Genomic DNA, 19845 nt, shown 5'->3' on the forward strand with positions numbered 1-19845 from the left:
GTGTATATCTGTGAAAAAAAAGTGTCTCCCTCTAACAATAATGCTTCTCCCTCTAATAATAGACATCAACTTTAAAAATGAGCGTTTCCCCCCAAAGAAATACAAGCAACCGTTGCTAAAAAACGACGAACTTGAGCTTTAGAAAAAAGTGAGGAAGCTACATGATTGAGGGCAGAAGAAGGGGCGTGAAGGGCGCGAGGGCAGTGAGGGGAGTGAGGGGAGTGAGGACAGTGAGGGGAGTGAGGGTAAGAATGTAATAGTGAGGGCCGCAAGTTTAATTTGGCGTTTAAATCGACTGGAAGGCCGTGAGGCGGGAGTGAGGCAAATGCAAAGCGCAGCGCCTCGCAAAATTCCGTCATTGCTATTCAGCGGAACGAGACGTCGGCTCACCGGTTATAGGGAGGGGGAGCAAATGGGGGTATAAATGGGGTGGGGGGCATAAATGGGGTGGGAATATGGGGTGGAAAATGGGACGGAGGAGTTATGGGTAAATTAAAATATAGGTTTTCGCGTTGCAAACAAATGGTAAAAAAATGGGAAACTATAACAGCGGGAATGAGAAAGAGAAATTGCAATTTTAAATTGGTTAAATTATCGGATGTAAAACTGAGAAATTGCAGCGAGAGAAATTGCGAAATTTCGGCTTGAAATCTTAGGGGGAAATTCTGTCAAAATTGGATACTCAAACAGAGTAAATTGGCAGTAGTGCAAATTTGGAAAATATGTCGATGCCCATGACTCTTGGTGATTGATTTATCACCACAACATCACCACGGCATGAACACGACATGAACACGGCATGAACACGACACGAACACGACATGAACATCACAAAGGCACGACATCATCACGCGGGTGAAACAATGCGGGCGGACATCGAACTTTTGATGAGCGTCATTGATAAAAAAGAACAGAAAAGAGAAGGTGAGAAAAGAAGTGACAGGGAGGGGACAGGTGGAGGGGACAGGTAGAAAAAAAGAAAGGGGCATGGGAAGAAAAGGGAATGAAAATGGGGGACGTGAGAAAGAGGGAAATGAGAAGAGGTAATGAGAATATGAGCAAAATATGAAATGGGAGTAACATGGGGTGGGAACATGGAGGGGTATCATGGGAAGGTAAAAATGCGGAAGAGTTCACTGAGATTTACGGTTGAAATGTCGTAAAGTGAATATAAAAGCAAATAAATAATAGTGCACATAGACGGTATTTGGGAAAACTAACACCAAGAAGCAAAATGAACGAAATAGTTTGTATCAAAACAGCTTTCGATCATTGCATCACATTTTTTTGCTGTGCCACAATCTCATGTCATGCCCGCAACACAAAATCCTGTCAGTCCCGTAACACAATCTCCTGTCAGTCCCACAACACAATATCCTGTCAGCCCCATAACACAATATCCCATCAGTCTTGCAACAAAATATCCTGTCAGTCCTGCAACACAATATCCTGGCAGTCCTGCAATACAATATCCTGTCAGTCCCGTAACACAATATCCTGTCCTGTCAGTCCTGTTCTCCCTCTTCGGTGTTGCACCGCATTTTCCTGTCACTGATACACCAAAGAGTTCTTCAGTATTGCAACAGCAACTCAGATTCCACAATTTTACGTGTCCATGACCCAGCAGCAACATTCCTAACTTCAAGCATTTTGTCTACATTTGTTCAACCGCAGCTTAGTTCAGGGGCAACTTTGCTCAACCAGGGCTTTGTTCAACCGCAAGTTTTCTCAACTTCAGATTTGTTCAATCCAGGCTTTGCTCAACCGCGTGTTTGCTCCGACAGGGCTTTGCTCAACCGCTTGGCTTCTCTCTGTTCATATTTTTAAATTCAACTTCGCAGTTTAAATTTATTTAAAGTCGGTTGTTCGCAGTCCAGTTTTGCAGCGGCCACTTCTTCCTCGGCCTCTCGTGGTACAAATCTACCAATAATCTACAAGTGGTACAACAAACCGGGGTTAGAAAGCTAGGCATTCTGAAACATTTTCTGCCATTAGTTTTTATTATAATTATATACGTGAATAGCTGCAGCGGTGGACCTAACAGAAGAAAAAAGAAATTAAATGCTAACCTGCTCTCGAAGTCGAAAATGAGAAGCATTTCATATGAGGCCAAGTTATTATCGGGCATTGACAGGCAGGATCACTACTGTAATTCTTAATGGTGATTAATAAGGATCTGCATTCATTAATCCTGTTATGTTTTCAGGTCATCAGGTGCAAATAGCATTGAAAGTTGATTGATGTGTTGGCAAAGGAGGAACTATTTATCAGCAATTCATCATATCCGTTCATAACAGATTTTTTATCATTAAAATGTATTTTAGTATCATCTTCAAGAAGGGTAAATATGAATACCGAAGACGTATAGATGGAATGTATTAATCACTAAGTTTATTAATATAATAATCATACAGAATAGTAATTAAAAATAATACAAAATAATCACAATCCTTTTTATTCATTTGATTTTTCCTCGTCCCTCTTCCCCTCAATTTCCCCTCTTCACCCTCAAGTCCCGCTCACAAGTGATCACGTGGGGGAGTGGGAGGGGGAGAGAAATTCAGAGGGGATTTTTTCACTGTCGGTGATGCAATTTAAGTCTTTAATAAATCCCCATGCGATCTGATGCGTTCCTGGGGGGGTGGGTCCAGGTGAACCCCCCACAGAGGGGGGCTTCTTCCCCCCCCAGCCATCTGCCCCTCCCAGGCGCAATATTGCGCAACTTGAATGTAATTCTGTGGTGAGGCATGAGTGAGGCATGAGTGAGGCATGAGTGAGGCATGAGTGAGGCATGAGTGAGGCATGAGTGAGGCATGACTCTTATACACATCTAGATGTGTATAAGAGACAGGCCACTTACTGGGCCTTCTTACTGCCACATACTGGGCCATCGTACTGCCACTTACTGGGCCTTCTTACCGCCACTTACTGGGCCTTCTTACCGCCACTTGCTGGGCTTTCTTACCGCCACTTGCTGGGCTTTCTTATTGTCACTTACTGTTAAACCAATAGAACGTTACCACCTGTGCAAACCTTTACTACTAGCATGCAATGCTTAAAAGATTTAAAAGTCTCCTCCTGCGCTGTCAACTTGCGCCGTGTTACCGAGAGTCCATAAAGATTACCCTTAGAAGTTTGTAATAGTAGTCGCTCAAGGAAAATTTGCATTGAAAAATCTATTAATAACAATAGAACTTTTCTATCAATTGGGAATTTCAAAAAATTGTTACGAATGAAATCAGTCAATTGAATAATAACCTAGAAACTGAGGGCAAATTGGGAAAACTAATATTTATATCAGAAACTGCAGTTGCGATGAGCAGTGATCCGAACGAAGTGTTTTTGACTTTGGTTGCGTTGCAGTGAATTAAAACTCACGGCATTATTAGGAAAATCACTACTGTTTGGGAGTAGGTTAGAGTAGGAAAATAACTACTCTCTGCCTCATTAGGAAATAATTAAATTGTCACCCATCAATATAATTTTTAAATTTTGCATGTATGTCTAGTTTACACCCATCTTCGAAGTTTAAAATCCGCTCCTCAGACCAACCGACATTGTCGCCGTCGCTCTGTGCTACCATGCATTCAGAGTACCACGATAAATAAATAAATGCAAGGTCAACCGGCCAGATCAACCGATTAGACTTGGTTAACTTGGCAGATTAACATGATACGTAGACCAACCTGCGGTCACACCACTTAGATCTGTCGGGGGAATTTACTTGTTTAAGTAGTCGGGTTAACTCGTCGGGGTCGGGTTAAGGTGTTGCTCCAGCAAGGTTAAAGTGATCATCGGGGCATTCAAGCCCCGAGCAGCCTCAATTAACCTTCAAAAATGCTATTCACTTTATTCACGTGCATTTGATATTGAGCGGTTTTAAATGCGGCTTGATATTGAGGCAGTCATTGAACTCTTTACTGCTGGTATTTATGGTTTATTTACGCAATTGAAATTTTTACCCCCCTTTACACAATAGTTTACAACGAGAAGTGGGAACCATGCGATATTATTCTAAACATGGTTGTACATTTTTTGATAATTCGAATGATTAATGCACAGTAATATTAGCAAAAGCCGATTGTTTCGTTATTCACACGCCACTTAATAGAATTCAGACTCTTACAGGTTAAAACCGTAGCTGAAGAGTAGTAAAGTTTTCCTCATAAAAAGCTTATGCCCATTTCAGGTGCAGTGAGAATATCTTAACACTTTGACTCCGATTGCTTCATCTTGTACTATTATTTCATTTTTCGTACTGTTTTTAACAGGGTTGCCAGACGGTCATTTTTTCCGGACAAATTCCGTGATTTAGTTTTTTTCAATTGCGTTGGCCGGCTAAAATTTATGATGGGGATACTTCCTAATTAAATTTTAAATACTGCAAAAAGATAATAAATGGAATTTTTATAGCGGAACCTGCAAATAAACTAGTATATATTGAGTTATCGGCCTTTTTTGGCCTTTTTTGTACTCGGATTTGGCCGATTTTAGGCAACCTGAATTATGTACCACTACGTCCTGGAGAAACACATTTCGTGGTACGCATATGTACCACTTCGGAGTCAACGTGTTAATCTTTGACATCCACAAGATAATCATCACCACTACCGCCGATTGCAGGAATAGGAACAGCATAGCGCAAAATAACAGTAAAAGCAAAAATTGTTATTCAGTTTTCAAATTTTTTGAGCCTCCACCTGTTGCGATGGCAGCAAAGCAGCAGCCTTGCTCACGGCCACGGCAGGAACATATGCCCAGGCTACAGGTGGGGGCAACCTGCTCTGCTCTTATACCCTCAGCGCCCTGTCGTGCTTGTCGAGATCTTAAATATACATCTTATTGATATAATAATCATCAGCAATTAGAATAGAGATGGAGTACTGATGTATATGAATATTTGCTACGTAATAGAAATTGATTAAAAGCATGTTTGACATTCCATACATCGTCAATTTCCCTAATTTCGTCATTTAATTTTGATTTCCGAAATGAAATAACTTCCAAACGCATATTTCGTAATATAGATATTATTTTGGATGTCGTTCAGTTTCGTTGACAAAAAAATGCGAAAACAATGTTTAGATTTTTTGATTCCTCAGCATTACCGAGTTGAAGCTGTTTGTTTAAATATTGTCTCTATTAGTACAGGCATTTAGCCGCGCCAAAAGCCTTAATGGACCCCCAGATAAGTGGCGGGTATGAGGACAAGTTAGGTTCGACCCATTACGGCAGTAATGATTTGAATTAACGACCGCATCCGCATTGCAGTTGCACACTCTTGCTTGTAAAAGCATATAGTCTCCAGTTGCTCATCGCAGCCAGATGCTCAATTTAAAAAAAAGCTCGGTGAGCTCGACTGTTTGCTGAAACCCCAGCATTACTTCAAGTAGAGGTGAGATTTACTATAATTTCCTCTGGAATAGTCGCGTTATGAATAAACATTTACGTACGATTAGGTTGAACGGTTGTCAACCTATTCTCATTCGTGACTGCGTGTTGGGAAAATCATAAAAATGTAAGCATTAATCCAGTAACTTTCCAGTAAACTGCTTCATAGTAAATTCGAAGCCTGATGATTAAAGTTGCCAAGTGCCAGGTTTGTCAAACATAAACCAAGAAATCAATGAAAATATAGAGAAAGTAGGATCACGAAAGTCACGAATGTTACAGCAAATCCAAACGTGAGATGATGAGAACATGTCTGAGAAGTCTTGTTCAAAGTCGTCTTTATCGCAATATTGCTCTGCGACGGCATTTCTTTGAATTACATTCAAATACAGCGAGCTTGTGTACGGAACTGTCCGCAAAATCCAGCAAGTAATGGTAGTCCGCTACGCCGAAGTCATTATTGAGCGAAATTTTAGCTTCCTGCAAGTAGCGCGCAATTAGTGCACAGTAAACTGAGAATTATACGCGAGCAATTAACTCAAGCATAAGTTGTTGGACCGTCAATGCTCGTAGTGTTTTGTGCGATTAGATTTGCTAAAAATGGCAACAGTAGGTGTTTAACACGGGAAAACGTTTCAGGAGTAAAGAAATTCGAGAAAGAAGTGTATTGCAAAAGAAGCATATACAAGGTAAGCAACTTTCTTTCACATAGCTCGGTAAACAGTTTGGTTTGATAAAATACAGTTCACACTCATGTTTTAAAATCACTACGATTCGCAATGCGAATAAGACTATATTATAGTTTGCAGCTGAAGCACGCAATAACCAACAATATTCGAGCAATACAATACTTGATCGAGCGGTTCCCCGCACTGCTCTAGAAGCTCTAGTTGCAGTCCAATACAGTAAGTGTGCTTCCAAAGAAACCAAGCCTGCAGTAAAGCGTGCGATGAAACGCTCTGGGCATTCAGTTGTGCGCTGCAACGAACGTAAACTAGCGCGCTCCCTCCAACATAAACTACGGAGTTCCAAAGACACGAGTGTCTGGGCAGGAAGATTTTTGTCATCGAGTAATGCTCTGCGCGTGATTTGAGATCCAATGCAAAAAGATGGGCTGGTTTCACTCAAGCGAACGAAGTTTGCTCTCGCAAATGAAGAAGTAGCGCAGTATAACCATAGATTTTGAGAAGATTTGTGGCAGTCACCGGCGCAGACGCTCTATGATTTTCTTCAAAGCTAGTCACTTTTTCCCGGGTAGTGAATATTTAAATATGATGGTTCGTACAAGTCATTTCAATCTATCCCGAAATACGTATAAATACAAAATAATTTCGAGCTTACCTTATTGATGCAGAAGTAATCATGGTTCCATTCCACAAGCATGAGAGAGATATCCATTGCGTTTACTGAGAAAATGCTTGACGCTGTTGAAGTACACAGATAATTGATCATTCTAATTTTTCGTTTACAGCTATCCCTTGTACTACAAGATCTAATAGATAGTGGACCCAGGCACTGCCATAGTCAAATTTCTCACTATTTCTGAAACAATTAATATCATAAGTAGCTGAAAAGAAGCTTCAGTATGTGCGAAATGTTCTGGAAGATTATCAGCGTTAGTTATAAAAAAAAGCTGTACCTGGAGCAATTTAGGCATCAAAGTCTTGGTCTTCAAGCTAAGAAATTGTGCCTTTTTCGCTATATACCAGCGCTAAATAAATTTACAAATCATCATTCAAATTTGAGCTAAACTTGCCAGTTCTAGGATTCAGCTACAAATTACCGAAAGATAGCAGTACAACTTCCGATGAATTTTTGGTTGTAATATCCAATTTGGTCTCAGATTTTACTGTGGCGGGGCGTTCCAGAAAACAGCTGCCTTATCACACACGTTAGGAACCGACATTCACCCCTCGAGGCTCGCCTTGACGCCTTTCTAGTACTTACAAATGCATATTTATTACTGCTTATGACTATAAACTTTCAATTGAGTTGATAACGCTAATAAAAATGTATAAGAGACGTGAAATTCTAAGATTGCTTCTAGATTGACATGTACGAAAAGACTTTCTGGCGCATCCGGAGCAGAATTTATCTCCCACTTGCAATTTCAACACAAGTCCTTTTTTAAATTCCTTTATAATTAACGACAAGTGTTTCATGACTTTCTTACCGTAGAGCCTAAAATAATATAACAACTCACAGTCTTGTACATTTTATGGACTTAGAATTCAAGATTTCTTCCTGTCTCGTCAGGGCATACCACAGCCTGGGCCCGCCAGCCTGTGGCGGGAGGAAGGCCCCACAGTGGCGGCCCTCTCCTTCACTACTTGTGTCTGGCTATGGCAAGAATGCTCCACCTCTTCTCTTAAGGCTTTATTACTCTCTGTAATTGGATCTTTAGTGAAGCATTTAGTTACACAAGCACCAGAAATGCCAATCAATCCCTCGCCTATTTGCTGCTGCAGCTCCAGAATTTTGCCGGCACTCGTTAATTGTGACCGCCCCTAGCGGAAATAATTACACTGACGGTAAAAGACATTAAGGAAGCTCTAGAGGATTGTCTTTAATGAGCTCGGATCTCCGGGACAAAAAACAATTACAATTGGATGAATAAATTGAGGAAAAGAAGGACCAGCCAAAGAATTTCCGTGGATACGGAGTCACTGCACTGGATAATTGATAGCCTCTTGGTCCAGTGTGCGGAAACCGGAATACCTTGAGAGAGTCCGCGGGCTGATTGCCTACACTTAAGTGTAGCATAAAATGCCCTCGCAGGGAAGCGATTCAGGGGATCTCTGTCCTTCAGGTTCACTGACGTCCACAAATCCTCACTTACGAGACGCTGCCTGGGATGTGAGTTTTTTATTTCTAATGTCTTGCTATTGCTGCGGCATTCATTTCGTGATGAATGCTTGCCAGTGCTAAGAAATTCATTTCATTCTTAATGCTTTGCTATTGCTGAGGAATTGATATTGCGATGATTGCTTGTACTTGCTGGACTATTTATCCCATTCAAAATGCATCGCTTTCCTGTGGCATTCATTTTGCTGTAAATCCCTGCCTGTGTTGAGGCATTCACTTCGCTCGACACGCCTTACTTTTGCTAAGGTATTTATTTCATTCTAAGTGCCTTGCTCTTGATGAAGTTTTCATCTTGTTCGCAATGCCATACAATTGCTACTCTATTCTTTCTGTAATCAGTGCAATGCCGATGAAGGGATACTCTTCCTGTTATCAATGACATTTCGATTCACTGGTCAAAATATAATGTCTATGCGTTATTTTCAGTAGATAACTTTTAGAATAGAATAGAATAGAAGTGTCGGCGTTGAAGAAATAGGCCCATGGCCTGTTGCCGATTCTTGAACTTTTCGTGACTTGATTCACAACTTAGTAGATTACGGGACACGGTTTGCAAGTGGTTTGATCTCAGTTCCTATTTATTATGTAGTCATGACTGACACAATAGGGAATACCAGTTACCCCAATCCAACGGGAAGACAATGACGCATCCAAATCCCCAATAATTGGGTCAACAACGAGCAGCTTTCCTACATCCTCCATGGAACGGTAGAGCTGGGGAAGAGGTGAGGATGTCAGGATGATAGTTCAAGGCCAATAAAGAAAATTGGAATGAGAAAATGGGTTGAGAACGGGCATTGAGAAGAAAATAGAGAACATGTAGAGGTAGAGGAAATAAACGGGAGGTAAAGTAGAAGGAGGGAATAGTAGAAGTGGTGAGTAGGTGGCCTGGATCCACAGCAATGGGAGAAAAGGGGGAGGGAAGAGAAGGGGAGGAATGGGGGAATTGTAGATCAATACAATCAGCCGGGACTCTGGCGCCGACATCTTCCCCCTATTTTTTGCTCCACTCCCACCCTCCTTCCCACTCCTCTTCCCTCCTTCCCTCTCCTCGTCCCTCCTTCTCCTCTAGAACATTAACCGTGCTGCCTGCTCGTTGCTGCCGTGTCTGCTTCATGAGGTCCCGCTCTATTTAACATGAAGATACTTGTCAATTAAAATTCATATTTCAATAACTATTTTACTTCAAAATCTACTGACTTTTCCTTATAGTTTGATGAGACGAGGGAGGAATGAAGTCAAATGATTCCTTCAATTATTTAATGATAATTTTGGCTTTAATGATTAGTACCTAAGAATCTAGAGTACAGTTTTCATACTCAATATAAAAATAAAAAAAAGAGTTAAAACTAGTTAAACTTTGCCGTGCAAAACTATACGCAAACACGCTATCAAATTTCTCTAGAAAATCTTTACATTAAATGCCGTTTGTGTCCATGCCATGCAGTAATATCCAAGTTTCATTATTGTATACGAAGTCAGAACTTTTCTTCGTCCCAGATGTTGATTATTTATAAATTGGCATTTGAAGCTAGAAAAGCGACAATGATAATTCTGGTGCATAACAACGTCACTAATCCTAAAAGTGGATTATTGGAGGCCGCGGAATGACAGATAGAGATTGTATTGTACAAATGAATACCGCAGGTCTGATTTCATCTTATTTGATTAACTCTTTGAATGCACTTCTTCTTCGCGCAGGTAAATAGTTGTTTCAGATGACGTGCTACAAGCCGACTTCATAAAAATTTATGACACGATAAGGCAATAAAAGCAAGCAATTTTCTCCGATGTTTCGACATTATCTGAAAGGAATAAGGGCCATTTCGTTGGCCAGTTTGATCATATCATCTCGTATTAAACTCGGCAAAACAACGACCGAGAGATCGCTACCAAAACGCTCGTATTTCCTGGTCAATATCTACACAGTATTTAGCATTTTGTAACATTTAGAGAAATAGAATGTGTTAATAGTTTAATTTTTCATGAATAATTTGCCTCAACGAAAATGATTTGAAATTAATTTATTTTGTTTCGAATTGTTCTTTCAGATCTCGCCTGATGACTCATATATTCAGGTATCAACAAACGATCTTCTGAATGCTTGCCGAAAATTTAAAAATACCGAGAATAAGAATGAATTAATTTTCGATTCAGGTAAAATACCCAGTGTTAAAACAATGATGAAGTAATTTACAGTCAATTTTGTTAAAAAGTTAGGCAAAGCATTTACTTGTTTTGACGAACAACCTGCATCTGAAAGCTATTAAAATTTCACGCAAATGCTTTATATCTTCAAAAGATGCGATGAATTTCCTACCACAAAAAGGTGCTCCCGTGAACTAAATTCAGCAAAATTTTAATGTTTTCTTTGGATAAATTTTTAATTTCGTATATGCAGTCTTTGAGAGATATATCGCCAAAAAATATTGACGTTTCAAATAGAAACAAATGAATAATTTCTTAATTGAATACTTACTCTCTCAGCATCCATTAATGTTTTTTCTTTGAAAAGGTTTATAATAATAGAAAATACATAACCATCTAATATAAATGCAATGACAACTTACATTAAACAAACGTGATGTGTCACGTAGCGGAAAAAAACAACTCGGGTTGACTTAAAATTGGGCACGTCATGCGTTTTCGATAGATCTTGGAAACCTCTAATAAGCAATACAATAATAAATTTTTTAATAATAAAAATCCATCTTTGAAGTTAGCTAGTCTTATTTGATTAGACTTTTATATGTCAAGAAAATTACATTTTGAGGCACATATTTGTAATTGTTCAAATAACGTATTTTTTGCAAGCGTCAAAACTTATATTATGTTCGATAAAAACAAGCACATTTTCTCAACAGATTTCTATGCATTTCAATATCTAAACCATCAGTGACTGATCCTTACATATAGTTGTGACTGATCATATAATTGTTATAACGACTGATCGTCACAAATTGCGAGAAATTTCGCAATTGTGTAATTCAGTGTAGCTACAGGGAAATGTGAAATTGAGTAAGTGTGTAAATGATACATAAACAATCGATTTTGAGCATACCTTCCATTCACTTCTATCTTCCATTCATTTCTATCTCTATCTATCTTCTATCTTTGTTTCTATTTCCATTCATTTCTATCTCACTTCCTTACAGAGAAATTCTAAAAATATTATTTCGTGTCAAGCATATCATCATCTAACTGCTATACGGTATACAGTATACGTCATGCATCTCAGGACAGGAGATGCATTTACGGAGCAAGCAGCAGCACTCAAATGATCAACTGCTGGTAGTTTTTAATTAAATCATAGCGCAAGACAAGAGAAGTGGTAGACCCAGGTCTCTTAATAATTAATTAATTTCATTACACAAATTACAATTGCCTCTCATTGACAGCTCGTTAGAATGTTGGTCCATCCACCGCGCCTCTACTTTGAGTGTCTAAGGCTTCTGATCACTTGGAATAGGCAAAAGCATGTATCGAACTAGTTGAATAAATTTTCAACTCCGTTTCAAACATGACCAATTCAACAATTATGATCGATTTTAATGTTGTCACGACTGCTCCCGAGATTCATTGTAGAGATACGCTAGGCCAAGCAAGAGGAGCTCGTAGCGATTTAACAAAGGCTTGAATTTGTTTAACTGATGTCGGAGATTAAGGGGCTCTAAAAATGAATTTTCATGGTGAACAAGCATGACACATTTCTTCGCCGATTCAGTATACTTAATAACCACAAAGTAATCTAAATTATCTGAAAAGATATGGCAAGTCCATAGGAAATCCAGCCACTAAACTCGACGCGCGACCAGTGCCAGTCCGGCAGAGTGCGTCGTCGTTCCCACAACAAATCAGATACTAATTACATCCGAGAAAAATTAGAGCACGGATTTCCTGCTACCAACTTGCTCATTTTATCATAGCAACAGTTGTATAAATTTACGGAAAAAAAATTATTTCGTTTGCGTCTGAACGTTTTCCGACTTGGACACGTGTTGTTTCTTCCAGCCTGTTTAAAAAATTCTCGACACGCATAACGTTTCATTGGAATGAGGAGATGCTATCAAATGATCTAAACTCGTCACAATGAAGTTCTAAGACTTCAAAATGTTTGTTCTTCACATAAGCGTTGGCAGACTTCAAAAGGAAATTAAAACATCTCTTGTACAAATTGCACAATGAAGTATTGGAACTTTATTTTACCGTTTTCGCATATTATTTAATCGTATAAAGGAGAAAAAACAGAGTTGTACAGGCTAACATTGAGGGGACCGTGGAGGTGGGTATGAAATAGGGAATCAAGGCCAGTTACGCTGACTCTGACTGTACAATATGAAACGCCATACCCTACCCACCATTAAACAACTTCAACAACACACATAATTACAAGGCAAGATCTCATCTCGAAGACCAAAACCTTACTACGTGATTACATAATTTTCACATGAAAGAAACAGAGTGCCTAAAAATGTCACGAGCACGTCACGTCTTGAAGATCAAGATCGTGATTCTCCTCGTCTCAACAATTAGCAGAACTGAAATTCAATGCGAAATCAAACACAATTTCTTAATGCAACCCAACAGAACAAATATAGCAGCTCAATCTATATGATGTGCGAATCGGACGTTTGTTATTGACTCCAGCTTGAAACAATGAGCACAAAGCAGTGAGTAAAGTTCGCGACATTTAAAATTTACGTTCTAACACTGCATTCATGAGACTTAGCATGGCTTTGGTTGCAATAAAAATAGGCATTCGATTTTTTTTGTGAACCGCTTGTTACCTGAGGTATTAAAAAATACTTTAGAAATGAAAATAGTTTCGAAATACGACAATGTTAAATGTTAACACATTGAGTGCGGTACGAACCACCAGCGCCTAAAAACGGCCAAGACCGCGGATAAAAAGGCCTGTAATTCAAAATATTCTAGAAATTTTTAGGTTCCGGTGCAAAAATTAAATTTTCCTTCTCCCCGTACTTGTTAAAATTTAATGAGGTAGTCCTGCCAGCAGAAATTTTTGTCAACAGACGCAATTGAAAGAAACTGAATCGCGGAATTTGCCCCTGGAAAATCGGAAACTAAATCGCGGAATTTGTCTCTGGAAAATCGGAAACTAAATAGCGGAATTTGTTACTGAAAAGTCGGAAACTAAATCGGGCAAAGATACCCTGCAACCCAACGGTGGACCGTGTCGTACTCAACGTGTTAATGAAGTATCCAACACGTTTAAGAATTCAAATGAAGCCTCCATCGCTATTATTGCACTGCACTTTCCATTTCCCTCCCACGAAATGAAATGTACACTAAAACACATGTACGCACTAACGTACGCATTGTACGCACTAATGTACGCATTGCACGCACTAACGTACGCTTTATACGCACTAACGTACGCTTTATACGCACTAATGTACGCATTGTACGCACTAACGTACGCTTTATACGCACTAACGTACGCTTTATACGCACTAACGTACGCTTTATACGCACTAACGTACGCATTTGGCGCAAGGTTGTCCCGATGCTGCGTGCCGATGCGTTGCAGTAAAAATGCTGCGTTTGAGAATGAGCATAAAGATCACTTATCACTAGCCGATCAATAAATACAGTAGAATGAATAATACAAACAAGAACTACATTAAATCTTTCCTATGATTAAGACCAATAAAAATGATGAAACTGAGGAGAATAATTTCTAGATTTTTCACATGATTTAATAATAACTAAATAACAAATTTGGGGGATATAATATACAAGTGAAGTAGCAGTAGTTATTTCCAAGTTCAACAACCTGCTGATTATATCAGACCATGGGACTCCAAAGTTAAAGTCTTATGGGGATTGATATCGGGAAACATATTCAACTTTGATAAGAACATTATCAAAGGGAACAATAAAGCTATTGTTCCTTTATGTCTCACTTTTATACTGAGGAAGGCTTCTTTCAGCCAAAATTACAACACAGATTGCTTAAAATATTAGTCACTTAGGAGATCTGTCTTTTTAGAAACTGAACATCTGACACTGATTGAGTCTTAGTGATGCTGTTGCATATTCACTCCTTAAATTATCGAGCCACTTTAACCAGGCATCAGATTTTAAAACTTGAGTAAAACAAGGCCGAACAACGAAGACCTAAACGAACATAAAACATATCTACATTTAGTTACTCTAAAACAAGCGAAGGAAGGTTAATGATCACATGTTACAACTAATCTAGAAAAAGCTAATCAATCAAGCTGCTAGGATTCTCTTCGTAACTGTAAAATGCCGATCACAAAACACTGACGCCTAGACTACGTCATGCTACACTCTCGTTTAATATCACTACACTTCAGTATAAGAAATCTACGCAAATGGCACATGAGCGATCAATGCGCTGACCTAATCACAAAATTGAGAATAATCTAAATTTATATCGAAGAATTTTACATGGTAAAAAAACATCGACGCTATGTTGAACTAAATCTTTAATTACTTGTGATTATTCCAATACATAGAGTGATGCAAGACTCAATTAGGATCCATTATTCACCACAAGGCGGTGAAAGTACAAAATATTTGTAAGAGGCAATGGCAGCACGGGAAGGAAAGCGGAGTCAAGGGTTCTTATTCTAACCCAGGATGACTAAATAAGCTCCACTGTCAGCATCAGCGGCCCATGTTACATTACAAATACATTTAAAGCTAATTATTGTCGCACAAACGAAGCCATGTTCGTTGCACATGACCCCGAAACGGCGTACACAAGGATACGAATTCCTAAGGAATACATTCATTTCCTTCCGGCGCCAACAATGCTTTGCTTCAGCACAGCACATTCAAGAAGGCCTATTCTTCCTCAAGTTAAAGCTCCTTCGTTCTAATATTTCACGAGAAATAATTTGCAGACGATTCATCGCCTTAAATTTAAACCGTAAACCAATCTTTTTGAGGTTAGACAAGTTTCGCAGAAATGTTAATACCTAAGAGCATTTCAGCCTTCATAGTAATTTAGAAAAAAAGATTCTACCGAAGAATATTTCTCAGTGGCCAAAGAACTTTTAAATACACTAAAAAACACTTGATTAGGCGTAATTAAGAACAGGAATAATTACCGCTAAAAAGCGCAATTTGAAACTAGCATAAAATTGATCACACCCAGTTTCGTGTCGCTCCGGACGATCGATGGTGAACGTCTCTTAATTAAAAATCTATCCTGAAAACCGTACTTCGACAACGTACATTACACACCGTATCCATCAATTCTAACCTCGTTCTTGATTGAAGAAAGAGAGACCTACCGTGCTACATTAGAGTGCGTGTGAGCTTGTAATTAATTCTATGAAACTACCGGTGTCACCTAGCAAGGACTTGGCAGTAAGCGACTAGCATGACTTCCCTAACGCAAAACGTTCCAATATTCAATCTGTCGCCCATACTTGAGAGGACATACCTAACTAATATTACGGTGCATTCTTACTTGAAGCCTGTACAGAATATGAGAAAAATCGCCATTAATTCGGCATACGGAACTTACCATGAGCTGAGCTATCGTTGGTGGAGCGAAAAACGTCGTGCTTGCACGTGTTCAATTTTAATTTCTTAGCTACCTGCCATTCTCTCGTACAACTGACAAGCCTGAGATCCCACTGCCTTCGTAAATTAAACAATCCATTATCACATTAGGCTACTATATCTCTGATAAAGAACTCATTAACTATTCAAAAATTACTCACGAGTTGGAATAGCCGAGTGTTCCTCGAAGTGAACTGAAATGCAACAAAAAAACAACCTTGACAAATACACCTCAACTCATCAACTTCTTCCTCGTTCGTTCTTCGTAAACTTTGGAAAGTTCGATGGTTGGTTAACTAGATATTAATTACTTTACATGTTATAAGCTACGTATATTGGATCCAACTGATCGGCTAAAAAGCCATCCCTGAGATGCATCCTTTGTTTTTCTCCTCTGGAATTGATTGGGACGACGCCAGGGTCGACGACAACGATGACTCCAACAATGACTTGATGCTCCTCAACGACTGACGAAGTTATTAACGGCACCAAATCTAGAGCCTCGTATTCCTGTCCGTCCAGCTCGACGACCACGACCATCAGGTTGGTCCAAGAGAACACCGCGCACTCTGAGATCTTCTTGTGGCACCGAAGTACCGTGTTTTCGATGTCTATAGGATGATACCTCATGCCTCTCTGCATCACAGTTTCATCCAACGAACCAACGACAAAAACTGCATCGTGGAGCTCGCCGTCGGCTTGCACAGATTCTGTTCTCTTGAGGAAACCGAGGCAGCCCGTCCGAGCGTAAACTTCTCCAGTGTTGCCAGTTACCAACTGTGAATTGAAATGGTCATTTGAACTTCCATCGTCTCCATAAACTGTGAAGTAACCGCTAGAGTTGTGATTGCTTTGAACCCAGATCTCACCGAGATGCGAGTCAGAGCAGTGGCCTTTAGTTTCAGGATTAGCGATGACGACTTTGACTCCAGGCAAAAGTTTTCCAGATTCCATGAGGCAGAGCGAGTGAGGCGCGCCTCTCTCAACCAACGTGACTCTGTCATGCCTCAAGGACCTCAAGTCAACATAGACCGTCGAGGGGTCTGGCGATGAAGCTCCTTGAAGACAAACGGCGACGTTCACGCGGCACCCGAAGCTTGTGGACACGGCGCGCGGGCTCAGACCCAAGCCGTTGAAGAGTTTTGAGAAGGAATTGGTGAGTGTTATTCTTGGACGTTCCTCGGCCACCACAATGCAAGTCCGAACGCAGGCCAGGTTGATGCCGCGCTGCTTCAGTGCGGTGATGGATGAACTCAAGCCTTTAGTGCAGAGCTCCATGACGCCGTACGAACAGAAGGTGTCACGCACCTTGTACTGTGACACAGCGGTCAGCCATAACGCCGGGTTTACTTCCACCTGGAATTAATACAAATTTATCAGATTTCGATCAGGGTTTCAAAGATATTTCAGAAAAAATATTTGGCAATCGTCTGAAGTACTCAAGATCGCTCGCGTGAGAAGAAGAATTAATTTCTACTCTGGCTGCGGCATTACTTAGACTTGCAAATGGTATCTTATTTTATGGTAAGAAGTACATTCTGAATAGTAAAACTAATTTCGTTTATTTATTATGACAATGAAATGAATAGAATAAAGCGTATGATTCCCAGTATCATTTATAAAACTACTGTCTCTTTTTAGACGAAACTGGAATAATTTAAACTAGCAAACTTGTACGAAGAAAGGATGAACTGGCCGTGAGTGAACTGAAGACAATCCCTGAGAACAACACTCAAACAAAAATTATTTAAAAAATAAATGAAGTTCACAAACTAATACTAAACCCCACTCACTTCTCCTGGGGGTATAAGGATTGACTGGTGCCCTGAGTAGACCGAAGAAAGCACCCAGAGAGCCAGCCCCAGACCGCAGTAGGGATCAAGACAAAGAGCCACAACGCGGCTGGGGTAAAGTTCACAAGCCACTTTCATGCTGAGGCAGAGCGCCGTTGCGGAGGCGTGTGACATTTTAATGCCCGCCAACATGCCGGTGGTGGAGACGCTGAAGTCGAGGAAGGCGATCATTTCAGGTGTGGGGGCGCGATAAGTGCTGGGCAGACGCTTCTTTGGCAGGTCGTCCGTGTCCAAAATGCCCGGCCATTTCTTACCGCTGTCGAATTTCTCTTCCTGCAACATCAAGGGCGAGTTACATTCTGGGTTTAAAATCAATATTTTCATGAAAAACGTAAATCGAACTATAGAAAATTGATAAAATAATCAGAGACAGTGAATGCTACATGAAATCATATGAATAATGTATGATAAAATGGGGGTGAAAATAAATACTTTTTGTACGCAGGTGTATTGCATTCAATGAGCCTCATTTTCAACAACATGCCCACATGCAAAACAGTTTTATCTCTCCTTCCTGATAGCTATCGTATTCTGCTTCGGAAAACTCGACTATATATATAAGCAATAATGGATAAATCCAATAGTCATTGCACACTTGAGTTGCTTCATGACACTGGATTTACGATATTGGCAAGATTACCGTCGCTAATCCCAGACTCACTTTACTCTTCAGAAGCTTGATGACGGAAAGTGTGCTTAGAATAACAACAATGGATAAATCCAATTATCACTGTACACTCGAGTTGCTTCATGACACTGGATGTAACGTATTAAGATTACCGTTGCTAACCCCAGACTCACTTTACTCTTCAGAAGCTTGATGACGGAAAGTGTGCTAAGAATAATGACGGACTTGGAGACCTCTACGACGGTTCTGACGGTATTGACGGTACTCTGCAGGTTCTGGGGATGAGGAGGCCGGATGGTCACCGGTACAGCGCCTACGTAGAGGCAGCCGTAGAAGGCAGCGATGAGGTCCACGCCGGGAGGGTATATAAGAGCGACGTGGTCACCTTTGTTGATGTGGCCTTTTTCTAGAAGCAGGACGCCTACACGTTCCGCTTTCTTGTGGAGCTGAGAACAGGTCAGCGAGACTGCGACTTGGCCCTTCGCGTTCAGCAAGGTGAGAATTTCGTGGTTCTCTGTGGTGCTCGCTCTCCATTTCAGGATGTCGGCGATAAACTGTGGGTGCTAAAAGAACGGAAACATTGAAATCAGTGAAAACAAAACTGTCATACTAATTGAACGTGAACTGCACTCACAGTCATAATATTTGCCGTCAACTTTAGTAGTAGCACGTCATATTAGAGGGAACACAAACTATCGTTACGCATTTAAGAATTACTTTGGAAATGTAAATACTATAGCAGAAAAAAATCAGCGATATAACAAAAATACCTATTTCAATGTGAAACTCGCATTTTAGTGACAAATCAAGAATGTGAACAAACCACATTGAAGTAAAAAGTCCCGATTAAACTGCCACCAAAAAGAATGAAAAAATTTTTCTTCTTCTTCCAGAAAATCTGAAATTTTTCCCGAAAATTTTTCGCAATAAAAATTTTTTTCCAGTGATCCAGCGAGCAACCGACCCTCCTGCTGGCGTCCTCATCGTCCATGAGGCCGATGTCCCGCCCCTGGGCCATAGCCAGGCGGTTGCCCTGCACCAGGTTGCCCACCATCACACTGGCGGGGCCAACATCTGCACAACAACACGTCATCTTATAAGTCAACACTTCGTGGACAACGTCAACTTAGAATAGAATAGAAGTGTCGGCACTGAAGAAATAGGCCCATGGCCTGTTGCCCTGTTGCCGATTCATGCACTTTTCGTGACTTGATTCAAAAGGGATCCGGCCTTTGGAACCCGATCTTTCCATAACAACATGAACTCGCACGTGTAGAAAAAACCGAGCTATTTATGCATAAAATGAATCGTATTGCTACACGTCTTGAAATACATACGGATGTTCAGGATTAGATAACAAAAGGAAGTTAAACTATACTATCAAAAACAAAAAAAAATTTATTCAATATTAATGAGCATGAAAAAAAAAACTAGAAACGAAATACATATAAACTGATAAAATAAAAAAAAAGATAACAAAATTATAGAATTTAAATGTAATTGACGAAGATAAACTTAGATAGATAATCCCCTTAGAATTAGATA

The 19845-nt window shown here is 40.0% G+C and overlaps 1 protein-coding gene across 8 annotated transcripts in view; it reads right to left on the reverse strand.

The window, feature by feature from the left end:
• Positions 1 to 14209: 14209 nt before the first annotated feature.
• The window catches only part of LOC108666937 (disco-interacting protein 2 homolog C), a 224650-nt gene continuing 219014 nt past the window's right edge, over positions 14210 to 19845 (reverse strand). For all 8 annotated transcript variants that reach the window (XM_047882316.1, XM_047882314.1, XM_047882312.1 and 5 more), the window contains 4 exons: positions 19265 to 19374; positions 18474 to 18863; positions 17613 to 17945; positions 14210 to 17175 (listed from right to left, as the gene is read on the reverse strand). In XM_047882316.1, coding sequence (XP_047738272.1) covers positions 16132 to 17175; positions 17613 to 17945; positions 18474 to 18863; positions 19265 to 19374 — 1877 coding nt within the window. In that variant the 3' untranslated portion in view covers positions 14210 to 16131. The remainder of the gene's footprint in view (positions 17176 to 17612; positions 17946 to 18473; positions 18864 to 19264; positions 19375 to 19845) is intronic.

Source organism: Hyalella azteca, unplaced genomic scaffold (genome assembly GCF_000764305.2).
Source record: "Hyalella azteca isolate HAZT.00-mixed unplaced genomic scaffold, Hazt_2.0.2 contig10174, whole genome shotgun sequence".
Taxonomy (NCBI): domain Eukaryota; kingdom Metazoa; phylum Arthropoda; class Malacostraca; order Amphipoda; family Hyalellidae; genus Hyalella; species Hyalella azteca.